The sequence below is a fragment of the Athene noctua genome, chromosome 19 (genome assembly GCF_965140245.1).
Source record: "Athene noctua chromosome 19, bAthNoc1.hap1.1, whole genome shotgun sequence".
NCBI classification, from domain to species: domain Eukaryota; kingdom Metazoa; phylum Chordata; class Aves; order Strigiformes; family Strigidae; genus Athene; species Athene noctua.
In genome coordinates this window covers 4,361,837-4,373,634 of record NC_134055.1, presented here as the reverse complement: position 1 = coordinate 4,373,634, position 11,798 = coordinate 4,361,837, and the positions used below count along the sequence as shown (strand labels likewise).

At 47.1% G+C, this 11,798-nt stretch overlaps 1 protein-coding gene across 2 annotated transcripts in view; it reads left to right on the top strand.

Annotated features, from left to right (window-relative positions):
- Positions 1-5,777: 5,777 nt before the first annotated feature.
- Positions 5,778-11,798, top strand: part of ULK2 (unc-51 like autophagy activating kinase 2) — a 41,394-nt gene continuing 35,373 nt past the window's right edge. For both annotated transcript variants that reach the window (XM_074922571.1, XM_074922570.1), the window contains exons 1-3: positions 5,778-6,520; positions 7,785-7,877; positions 9,107-9,148. In XM_074922571.1, coding sequence (XP_074778672.1) covers positions 6,428-6,520; positions 7,785-7,877; positions 9,107-9,148 — 228 coding nt within the window. In that variant the 5' untranslated portion in view covers positions 5,778-6,427. The remainder of the gene's footprint in view (positions 6,521-7,784; positions 7,878-9,106; positions 9,149-11,798) is intronic.

Below are 11,798 nucleotides of genomic sequence, written 5' to 3'. Positions count from 1 at the left end.
AGCAGTTTTGGGTGGTGGTTGTCCCTTGCCCTGGATACATGCTGACAGCAGGGCTGGGACTGTCACAGTAAATGGCAAAACTTCCATTGCACAGAGCTGGCTCCTTCTGGAATTTCTCAAGTGCATTTACTTGCCCAGTGGGTGAGAGGGATTCACACTGTCAGTTTTGTATTTGTAAGCTTGCTCATGAGCCTTTTTATAAGTCAATTCAGGCTTAAAACAATCATGAGGTGAATAGACCTGGATTTAGTGTTTATTTCCAGGATGCTTACCAAACAGTGAAAATCAAGATGTGATTATTAAGGAGTAGAAATTTTATTGTCAGGATTAACTGCAGCAAGTTAGTGTGAAGGCCAAAACACTCTCCATAGCCCTCACGCTGCAGGTGCTACTCAGTGATGACTACAACTCAGAACAGGAGTTTGGGTCACAGATGCTTCCCAGCTGCAGAAGATGCATTTTAGGACTATTCCTGCTGGCAGGATTGCTTTGGGGAATTAAGGGGGGATGGTGCAGTCATGGCCATTTGCTTGTCTGCAAGTGTTCAGGTGAGCAAAGGGCTGGAACAAAGGATTAAATCTTTAATATGACTGGGAGCACAAATTGTGGTTCCTGTTGTTAGTATCTCTTTCTACCAGCCAAGTCAGCAGGCTCTATCTTCGTGGGATCTTTTGGGAAGAACTCAATATCCTGTACCTGCTCTTTCATTAACATTCTTCCTCCAGTTGGTTCTTGCTGACGATGAAGGCCACGTGTCCATCTGCATAAACAAAACCTTTTGTAATTCGCTGAGGTAAATGTTGTGGGATAGGCTGTTTTAAAATTGTAGCTGGTAATTCTGCCTCCCCAGACCATCATGCTGTGGGGAAGGAGAGGAGCACACGTGCAGCTGATGGCTCTCTGGGAATGGCTGAGAAGCCTGCTGTTTTGCAAGTGTTTTGGGCAGCCTGTGCTAAAGGAAACAATTGACCCTTGTGAGTTCAGCTCTGGGTCCCCAGGTTTGACTCGCTGAAAGCGGCAGGTTCTGCAGCTCCTGGTAGTACGTGGCTCTTTCTGAGGGAAGGAGCATCATTCTCTGCTTCCTCTCCCAAAGTGCTGCACGGGGTCACTGTGCCGTTAATCCACGGTATGTTTTGTGTTAGAAGTGGAGATGTATCAGAGCTGGGGCAAGTGATTCTGCCTGCGGGGACTGGCTTGGCCCTGCGTGTGTGTACCTGTTCTAAAGCACTTCCTTGTCCCCTGATTTCCAAACCAAAGCAATGGCTGTGCCCTATGGCTGTGCCCCTAACCTCAGCCATCCCTTCAGGCTCTCCTGCTGGGATACTGGTCACCCAACAGCCTGGTTACAACCCACCTTCCTAATGCTGAAGCAAAAAGGTTTTCCAAAGCAAAGTGAGACCTCTTGAAGGGCCTTGCAACTAAGTTTATACCAAAATAAGCTATCTTGGCCCTAATCTTTCTTTGGCTTGATAGCAGGCAGATTTTGAACCACACTATGCGATGGGTTTGCACGCAGATCAAATTGTATTCTCCTATCTAAGCAGCTGCTACTATTTTTATCATTCATACAGAACCAGCCTTCTTGCATACTAAGTGCTGGCCCCGTTCCAGCTGTATTTCTAAGCAATCCCGTAACACTCCGCCCAGTTTTATTTGAATGCAGCATTTCCCGGGCCTTGCTCTGCAGTCTCCTGCCTGCTCTGGTGCACTGGGGAAGAGCTGCTGCCCTTTGCTTCAGAGGTGGCTTCTATTTGGCAGGAGGCGAAGTAAGCGCGTGACCTCCTTCCCTCTGCTGGTGCTGGTGATGTGAGCTTTAATTAGCTAATTTTTAGAATTGCAGATGCAAATTTGGGTCGATGGTGTTATTAATGGGGAAGACATTACTTTTTGTTAAAGGATAAATCTAGAAGGTAGGCTGGAGCTTTCTGATTGCTTTTCTGGGAACTGCATTGCTAACCTTACAGAAAACCTACTGAAACTTCTGAACTTTTCCAGTGCTGTGTGATGGGGATCTCAGTTTCTGCTGCTGTGTTTCAATCCAGTTTATCTCAAGTTACTTGTTCAGTGTACCACATGGGTATGCCTACCACAGGGGAGTTATTCTTTACTGGTAATATAAGAATAATTTTAAGCATATCCAGAAACTGTTTGTCCCACGGAGCCCTTTGACACTTTCTCCTTTCAAAGCTGTGATAAGCTCAGCTGATGCCACCATTATTTTTGTTACAAATCCCCAATGGGAGGACAGTGACGATAAGGACTAGGAAGAATGACAGTCCTCTGAGAAAGGTTTATCTGTCTAATAAATGCCTGGGTATGATGGAGGGGGGGAAGAAAATGGTGAGAGCACCTAGAGTGAAGCAGATCATTTGGGATAGTGCTGAGGTGAGCAGGATAATGCCAGACTCATGCCTTTGGGGGCTGGTTTAGATAAGTGAGGCCTTAGCATCCTTATGAAAACTATTCTTGGGGCTGTGTGTTCTTACTCGTGCAGGAGGGCTGGCCAGGTGGCATACATGTGCTGCCTGAGTCCTTGGAGCTGGATGTTCATGTGGATGTTCATGTTCTGCTCATCTCATATCATCTCTTGATTATTTTCCCGTATTAGTAATTTAACTTCCACATGCATGTTTATAGCCTGGGGAGAGATACAAGAAAAATGTTTCATTGAACAGGAAGAAAATCTTCATTGTTCTGCATGAACATTAAGAAAAGCAGCCTTTCTGCATTTGTTTGGGCCAGCCCAGGCACCGTTCAGGGGATGTGTTACCTCAGAAAGGACTGCATTTTGGTGGTATGGCAGAAAAGGGCATGCTGTGAAAGCCACTGGTGGTTCGAAGATGAAATGTGTTCTGGAAACTCAGGACAGTGATGTCTGTGTTCTGGGAAGCTGCTACGAAATGAAAGCATACTTCTGTGTACTCAGACAAGCAACCTGGAAAGTGCTGATTCCTTCCTCGATCTGTTGCTCTTGTGATCATGAGTCCTGGCTCACATCTGAGGGACTCATTTGGCAGTGCAGCTGGGAGAGAGCCACAAATCCATCTCCAGTGCTGTTACTTGTTTTCTTAACTCTGACCCTGTAAATCGGTGGTCCTTGCTGAGCTGTAGGTAGAGGATGGTCTGTCAGTGGGCTGCAGCTCTTGCACAGTATGATGTTAAAAATAAACTGAGGGCACAGTACTCTGTACTTTTGAAGGATCGCTGTGGTCGATTAGACACGGTAGTGGTGCCCGCTGCCCGGCCATGCTTTCTGAGCACACTGGGTATTTTATTGTCCTGCCATGTGGCTTGTCAGAGCAGAGCAGTGCATCCCTCCCAAGTGCTGCAGGGCTGCTACCTCCTGCCAGTGCTAAATGGCGAATATCTGTGTGTATTCCTTGGGCGAGGGAGGAGCAGCACCAGCCCCATGGGGTTATCCTGTATTGCTCTCCCAGCATCTCTAGTAATGAGGCTCGGGTGAATTCAGTCCGTTCTGTCTCTGATCTTTTTCAACAGCAAAGGCAAGTGAAGGTGCTGTTTGTAAATAGGTTTATTGTAGTCTGCCGATGCTGGAAGTATTGACACCTAGAAGCTCTCGCAGACACTAATCAAGGACCCAGCTCAAATGAGTGACCTGCATGCAAATCCCGCAGCCCTTCATTCAGGCATTTTTCAGACCTCAGCCCTTCAGATCCCGTTCGAACCCCAGTGCGACGTGCAGCATGTTTAGTTATTCTGGTCAAACCTCCCCGCTGCTCCTGGCTGTTTTGTCCTTGCTGTGCTGAAACAAACCTGCTCGAGGGCTCCAGCCCATTACGAGGACAAAAGGACATCAGATGTGCTGCTGAAGGGAAATGTGTCTCAGTTTTGAAGTGTAGTGCAGTATGGGTGGCTTAGAAATTCCTGAAGTGGCTTTCTCTGTTCGAAAAGCATCTTTCTGGATTTTTTTTTTTGTTTTTAGCTTCCCTAAAATGTAGCTTGTGACATTGGCTTTGGGGTGAGGATACATGCTGATACTGAGTGAATTAATACTGAATTCGAGAATCAGTGCATGGCAATAAACAGCCAATTCTCAGGGAAATTATTTTCTGAATCAGAATATTTAACACATTGAGCTTTGTGAGCTTTTTCCTGGTTTTAAAGGGGCACTGTGAACACATACTAGAAAGTGTCTGTGTTACTACCGACACATTAATTTATTATTAACTTGGAATATTTTTACATCTCATTTATTCCTTCCACAAGGGTGTTCTGAGCTGCTAAAATTACTTGGTCAGCTTCAATTTATCAGTTTTGTTAGGGGAGTGCCATGAATGAGTTTTGGATGGAAGCTCAGAACTTCAGAAAATAAAGGGGGGATTCAGTGTTGTGGGGTCTGAGAGCCCTTTGGTTCTTTTTGGTACAAGACAGATGTCTTGGGATTCCTCTGATGTCTCCATGTAATGTCTAGATTTTAAATGTCCTTCATAAAGCTGTCAATATTCCCTTAACAATCTATTGCTCAGTGGGTTTTTTAATCCAAGCGTGTTGTCTTTGGAGGAGCCTAGCAGTGGAGGTTTTGACATGACACACAGCTCCGGCAGAGCTTGGTTTTGAGCACCAGAAAGCAAAGGGAGATTAGAGAAGAATAGGAAGAGGACCAACTGCATATCTCTCTGCTCAGGCTCTATTTTGACCCAGCGGTGCTGAAAGCGACCCTTTATCACGTGAGAGAAGGCGCAGCACAGCTGCGTGGGGTCAGAGCTCTGCCCCGCGCCATCCCGATGTGTGCCTTGATGGAGGGTTAATCGCTGCTGCTGTGGTGACAGAGGGGGTCCGGGGCAGATGGGGACATTGGGGAGGCCTGAAACAGCTCGGGGATGTGGAGGTGGTGTGATGGAGAACAGGGACAGAGAGGAAGGGGAAGAGAGCAGAGAGGAATAGAAAGCAAAGAAAGGAGCGTAGTTATGTAGGTCTGGAGGTGAAGGTCAAAGGCTCCATGTGACTGGTGTGAGGTGGCTGGTTGGTTTTTTTTTAATGTTTGTACGTGTTGCTGTAAACAGCCCCGGGGCTGATCTAAAAGTGCTGGGTGGCAGAGGCTGTAAATTACAGACGTTGTTCTCCTTATAGAGCGAGCAACTTGAAGTGTCGTTGGCTTACAGCATTTTGCATGCTTGCTCCTCCATTGCTTCTCCGTTGATTTAAGTTCCTTGTATTAGGTTTGGTGTCTCGCTTGCTAACGGCGGCAGGAACAGGGCTGAGAGGCCCTGGAGGAGCTGGGTAAGCAGCGGGGCAGGGCAGGATGGCCCCATAGCTGCCTTCCCGCCTCGGGCTGCTGCCTGACGGGCCCTGCTGAGGGCCACTCGCTGTCCTGAGAGCCGGCCGCTGGCCCTCCCGCCTCTCCTGGTGGCCCCTCAACTTTGTCCTCCCGGGCAGGTGGGCCAGAGGCGGCCAAGAAAATGGCTGAAGTGTGAAATCCAGCGAGTGCTGAGAGCGAGGTGCGGGGCAGCTTGAGTTCGGCCCCGCAGCCTAGCCCCGGGGCGAGGACAGGGGCTTGGTCCCCAGGGGCTGGGTCGCCCCTCCCTGAGGGGACGGCGGCGGGGGGGTGCGCGGGGCCGGGGGGCTCTGGGCCCCGCGGCGGGGCCGGGCCGGGGCGCGCTGCCCGGGGGCGGGCGGCGGAGGGACCCGCCCGGCGCTCCCGCCGGGTTAAACGGGGTGAGGCACTCTTTGGCCGCCGGCGGAAGCAGCTGAGCGCTGGGGCCTGCGCGATGCGGCCTATAAATGCGTTGGGTGGCGCGGAGGTCCGGGCAGTCGGAGCCGGGGCTGGCCGGGCGCGGAGAGGCGAGAACGAGCGGCGGGAGCCCCGGGAGGCGGTGGCGGCCTCGGGAGGCGGTGGCGGCCTGAGAGACCCCCGTCTGCGCCCTCGCTGCTTCCTCCTCTGCCGCGGGGGGGTGCGGCGGCGACAGCGACAGCCACCCCCGCAGCCGCGGGCCGCGCCTCCCCCCGCCCTGCTGGATGTTCTGGGGTTCGGTCCCTGAGGGGGGCCGCGGCGCCGGCAGCTCCCGCTGTGGAGGGGCCATGGGGGCGGGCAGCGGCCGGGCGCGGAGCCCCTTTCCCCGCTGAGCAGGCCCCTCATCCCGGCGCCGATGCCGCGCTGTCCCCTCACACCCGGCCCCTGAGAGATTTGGCCCCCCCCAAGCCCTTCCCCGCCTTGCCCTCCCCATGCCAGACGGAGCCCCTCGCCTCGGAGACGCCCTGCAGCAGCCCCGCCGGCCCGGGGGTCTGCGGCTGCCCCCGCGGTATGAGAGGAGCTGCCCCCGCCGCCGGGGGCAGCCAGGAGAGGGGCAGGCTCCCACCCCGCCGCCGGCTGCCGTGAGGCGGCTGTAGCTGCCTCGGCTGGAGGAAGAGCCCCTTTGTTTTCCCTCCCTCCCTCCTTCCTTCCCGGGGCTTCATGCCCCGCTGAGGGATGATGGAGGTGGTGGGGGACTTTGAGTACAGCAAGAAGGACCTGATAGGACACGGAGCCTTTGCCGTGGTCTTCAAAGGTCGCCACCGCAAGGTAAACAGCGATGGGCTTCGCCCGCGGCCGGAGCGGGGCTGGTTACACAAGCCCTGGCCGGGGCAGGGGCCGGGGTCGCTCCGCGGGGCTGCAGCCGTCAGCAGCCGCTGCCGGTGGGTGACAGCGGGGGCGGGGTGTCCTCCGGGGAGTTTTGGTGTGATTTGGGTGTTTGGGGAGGAAAAACAGGAAAAAAAGCAAGCAAGCTGCGGGGTGGGCTGAGGCACCGGGGCGGGGGCGGCTGGGCCTGCGCCCCGGGCAGCCCCAGAGCCGAGCCGCCGGCTCCCGGCCTCCATAAACCCTTTTTTTTTTTTTTTTTTTTTTTTTTTTTTTTCCCCCCCCTCCCCTAAAAAACCATCCACCTATCTGCGTTCCCACCTCTCCTCTCTGCTGTTTGGTAGCTCCCGAACATAACGGCGAGTGGAGAGTTGCAGCTGTATGGGAGGCTGAGCCCTTTGTTTGTCAGGAGGGTCATGTTTATCTCGCTGGATAACGAGGGATCTAATGGAAAATTGTCTCCTTTGGGATTGGCTGAAGATTTCTTAAATTCAGAGGTGTCTGGTTTCCTGGCATGGCTTGCTAATCACCCCGGATACTCATAGTTACGTTATGGTTTCTTGACGTTGTGAGAGTTTATTCTGGTGTTGGTGCTTAAAGCGCTCTGCTTTCCAGAAAACAACTCTTTAATTTATCATCTTGGAGCGTTAGGACAGTGCTCACAACTTGGAGAGGCCCGGTGTAGTGATTCTGGGGTTAAGAAATAGAAGGGAGAAAGAAAAACATACACCATACACTTTAAAGGCCAACGGAGATGCTCCCACTTAGGCAATTTATTTTTAGATAATATATAAATAGACAATACATAAGTTTACTTTAAAAAAAGCAGATGTTTTCTTGTGCAGTTTTCAGCTGTAGAGCATAAGAAGGCTGAAAATGGGAAGTCCTTAAAGAGGAGTAAAAGTAACTTGGTCATTTAGAGGGGACTAAAAAGCAGATAAAAAGCACCACTACCAAAAAGTAAATGGGATACGGTTGATTACTTTTGTATTTAAATGCTTTTGAATCCGTGAACATGCAGTGTAGCTGCAGCTGGATTTTAATAGCTGTTTAAGCTATTGTGGAATGAAATAGTTCTTGATGGTGTCATGTGATGTAGTAAGCCCTGGTGGGTAGAGTAGGGGTGATCTTGCAACTTTTTCTCTAGTGCTTAACTAGCTAGTTGCTAAAAAAACCCACAAAACTGACTATTCTGTTTGCTTATTTCCAGAAAACTGATTGGGAAGTAGCCATAAAGAGTATTAACAAAAAGAACTTGTCAAAGTCACAAATCCTACTTGGAAAAGAAATAAAAATCTTAAAGGTATGTTAATTTACAGTGATTTTTTAAAGCTGCTTTACTTTAAAAGGAGAAGAGACTTTTGACCTAGTTCATTCCAGGTCATGGGTAGTATCACAGTAATTGCTGTTCTGCCTTTTGTTTCTTTGTTAGTTCCAGGAGATATCCAGAATTAACAAAACCAAGGGAAAAAAAAAAAAAAAGACACTTTTTTAGGTCTCAGAACAGGTTATAGGAATGCTTTTGTAGTTAAAAGTGTAAAATTGTTGTAGAACCAGACTCTGTGCTTTGCTTATTGCACTTGTAGAAAACTTGGTCCTTCAGGATGGCACCTTTCCCAACCAGTGCATACAACAGAAATCATAGCTGAGGGTAGAACAGCGGGCTTTGATCTTTCTTCATCATCTTTACTCAAAGATGCCTTGAAAAAAATCAGCATTCTGAATTTGGTTCCTGAAGCAGTCTTCCCACTTCCGAGTTGTGTTAATTGACTTAAAATGTCTAGTGTGGCTCTAATGAAGGAAATAAAAACAGAGCATCATTTAGTTTTTCAATGGTGTTTTACAGAAATGTCTCTTTGGCTGGTCTCTTAGCATTCTTTGCTCTCTGAACTTTACTGCTTCTCGTTTTACATAGCTTCACAGTAATAATTAGTGCTGCTTTCTTTCCACATTTCCAAGCTTCCTGAGATACATCACTAATTTATATAGTAATATATACATATTATTGTATTTATTATATACCAGAATTTGTAGTGTTGGGTATGTTAGAGTGCTGCATGTACTTAGCAAAAACAAATGTCTCTTTGAGTAGTTACAAATAATTGCATGAGCTGTCCTATGACTTTTGTTTGATGTTATTTGGTTTGATTTTATTGTATAATGGTAAGGTTGACTTGAACGTAGGGTAGTTGGTTACTCTGCTAAGCAAGAAATTGTGTGAGACTGTAAAATTAAATTTAGTCAGTTTTCAGTACTCATAAAAGGATTTTGTGCTGCAGTACTGTCTGTAACAAGACATGGAAACTAAGTTCTGGAACCGAATGTTTTTATGACCTCCAAAGATATTGCCTAATTTCCTATTCCTGTAAATATTGTCTAAATAGCTGGGATTTCCTCCAAATTCCATTGGATGGTCTAGAAAAGATGATACCTTTCTTTGTAAAATTTGAGAGTTTTTGATTATCACCTAGCATATTAAATTTAAAATAATATAACAGGCTATTTCCATAATACAAATATTTTGTTTTACAGGAACTTCAGCATGAGAACATTGTAGCTCTCTATGATGTCCAGGTAAAATATATTTTGATGCTTTTTTCTTCATTAAAATACATTTATGAATATATAATGCATATATATGTATACTGAGTATAAAATTTTGAACGGCCATATATATTTTGTTGCTGTAACCAGTTTTGTATTTAGAAAAAGAAGTCCAGTTCCCTAGCAGGGGCAGGGGAGTTTTCTCCTTTTCAACACACTACACACGCACTTTGTGCTGGTTCTTTCTAAGGAGCAGGTGTCCAGTTGGGATGGAAAGCTGTGAGGAATACAGTTTGCTTCCAGGCAGCAGGGGCAAGTGGCAGCCTGAGAACCTCTGCAGAGGCTGTTTGTGTAGTTTGGTCCTATCTCCAGAGAAAAAGCATCAGCTGGCTGGACTGGTGGCAGTAACTGTTCTCCTGAGTTAGCCTGTTTCCTTGGCCCTATAATTTAATTGGAAGGTGGGTGTTTGTGGATAATGACTGAATACACCTGAAAGAAAATGTACTAGTAGGAGTTGCTCTAAATGGATGAAGAAAGTGACATTGAGAAGTCAACATAACTTAAAATACTCTGTTGTAGAAAGGAGCAGCGTCTTTGAGATCTCTGTAACAGAGGAATGTATTGTATAGCCTTGTGTCACAGTGAGGAAGAACTGAAGAAAGTAGAAAACCATGATCACATGTGTATATATTGCTGTTGCCTGTGTTCAGAAAGGCAGGATAAAGTATAAAAGCCAAGCAGACGTTTGGATCTTTTGAAGTAGGAGAAATAAGTATTAAATTGCTTCAGATTGTCTTCCTCTCTTTACTACCAGAATTCTGGCTGATAAGGTGAAGGAGTTAGTTTTCCAGCCTATCTAGGGTAGTGTATTCTACTTAGGATACAAAAAATGTACTTCCTGCTAAGGCCTGCAAGCATTGAGTAAAGCTAAATATGATGTGATGTAGGTTATACAGCTATTTGTTCTGCTTGAATTGGAACTATACATTTATCTCCTGGGCTCAGTTCTAATCCTAAATACAGAGTTACATTTATGAAAAAATTAAGAACACCAATTGGGGTGTTGCATTGTTAAATCTACACAAAATAGTCTGACATTCTTAAATGTTTTCTGTCTTTACACATTTGCATCCTAAAAGGTTTTCAGCTTGTAGATGTGTTTCTAGGGCCACAAAGATGCTCGGGGTGCTGGAGCACCCCCCTGTGAGGACAGGCTGAGGGAATTTTGGGGGTTCAGCCTGGAGAAGAGAAGGCTCCAGGGAGACCTTATAAGAGCTTTCCAGTACTTAGAAGGGCTACAGGAAAGGTGGGGAGGGAATCTTTATCGGGGGTGTAGGGATAGGATGAGGGGTAACGGGTTTAAACTGACAGAGGGGAGATTTAGATCAGATCTAAGGCAGAAATTCTTCCCTGTGAGGGGGGTGAGGCCCTGGCACAGGTTGCCCAGAGAAGCTGTGGCTGCCCCCTCCCTGGAAGGGTTCAAGGCCAGGTTGGACGGGGCTTTGGGCAACCTGGGCTAGTGGAAGGTGGCCATGCCTGTGTCGGGGGGTTGGAACTAGATGATCTTTAGGGTCCCTTCCAATCCAAACCATCCTGTGTTCTCTGTAGCTATAGAATTCTGTGTTCAGATCATACGCGCTCGGCAGGCCCAGGTTTTACTGTGTGTAGCACTACAGGACATGTAATGACTTCTGTTGACTTTTGCTACAAAGCAATGATGTTCATGTCGTAACAAACTATGCATGAAGATTTCCTATTTGGGTGTGGAGACTCTTCTCCCTCCTGGGTCTTGACTTCAGAACTCTGCGTTTTGAATTACATTAGCTCCTCTGAGAGGGAAAGTATAGGCTCTTGTGCTTCTTGAAGAGACCAGGTTTTTCTGAATATCAGTAAGTGGAAATAGTTTCTCAGCATCCTAAATTTAGTATATCCAGACATCTTAAAAGAAACTGGAGTTATTGACTGAGGGCATTGGTGTGTGAGTAAGCAGCTGAATTTCAGATTTATCATTTACAGTTGTTTATATGTGAAGATTACTTACTAAGCTTTGCAGCTCAGCCTGAAGGTAGCTGACTACATAAGTATTTTGATGATTTAACATTGTGTTTCTTCTAAGCCCTGGAGTGGCTCTTGCTGCTTTTGATTTATGCACAGAACATCCACAAGGGAAGAGAGGACAGAGCCATACACTTGTCTATGGTTTCTTTACCTACAGGTTATTTAAAAGTATAACGTTCATACTTTTCTACTCTGCCACAGGGAAGGGTCCCCACAGAGTGATGGGACTTCTTGAATGATCAGTCCTGGACTCTCCATCTGAGAAGGGGATGTTGCTGCTTGTCACTGACTATTGCATTTAAATAAAATGATTAGTTAAAGCAAAGAGAAGGGAAAACCTGTGTCTCATACCTTGGATATATTTCAGATACATTCATGGCAAGCATAAAGCTTGGCATGATGATGCTACTTCTATAGAAGAAATTGCTTTGCAAAATATGGTCTAAAGAATGTCACACTTGCACAAATAAGCTTTTTCCCTTTCTGCACAGGGCTGTGTTTGTGAAATATTATACATCATTAACTTGTATGATTACATTAATTTATAACCCAGCAAGAATGAACACTATGCAAGGCATTCACATGTCTAGTAGGCTGTTACACCTACTGCTTTTCGTTAGCA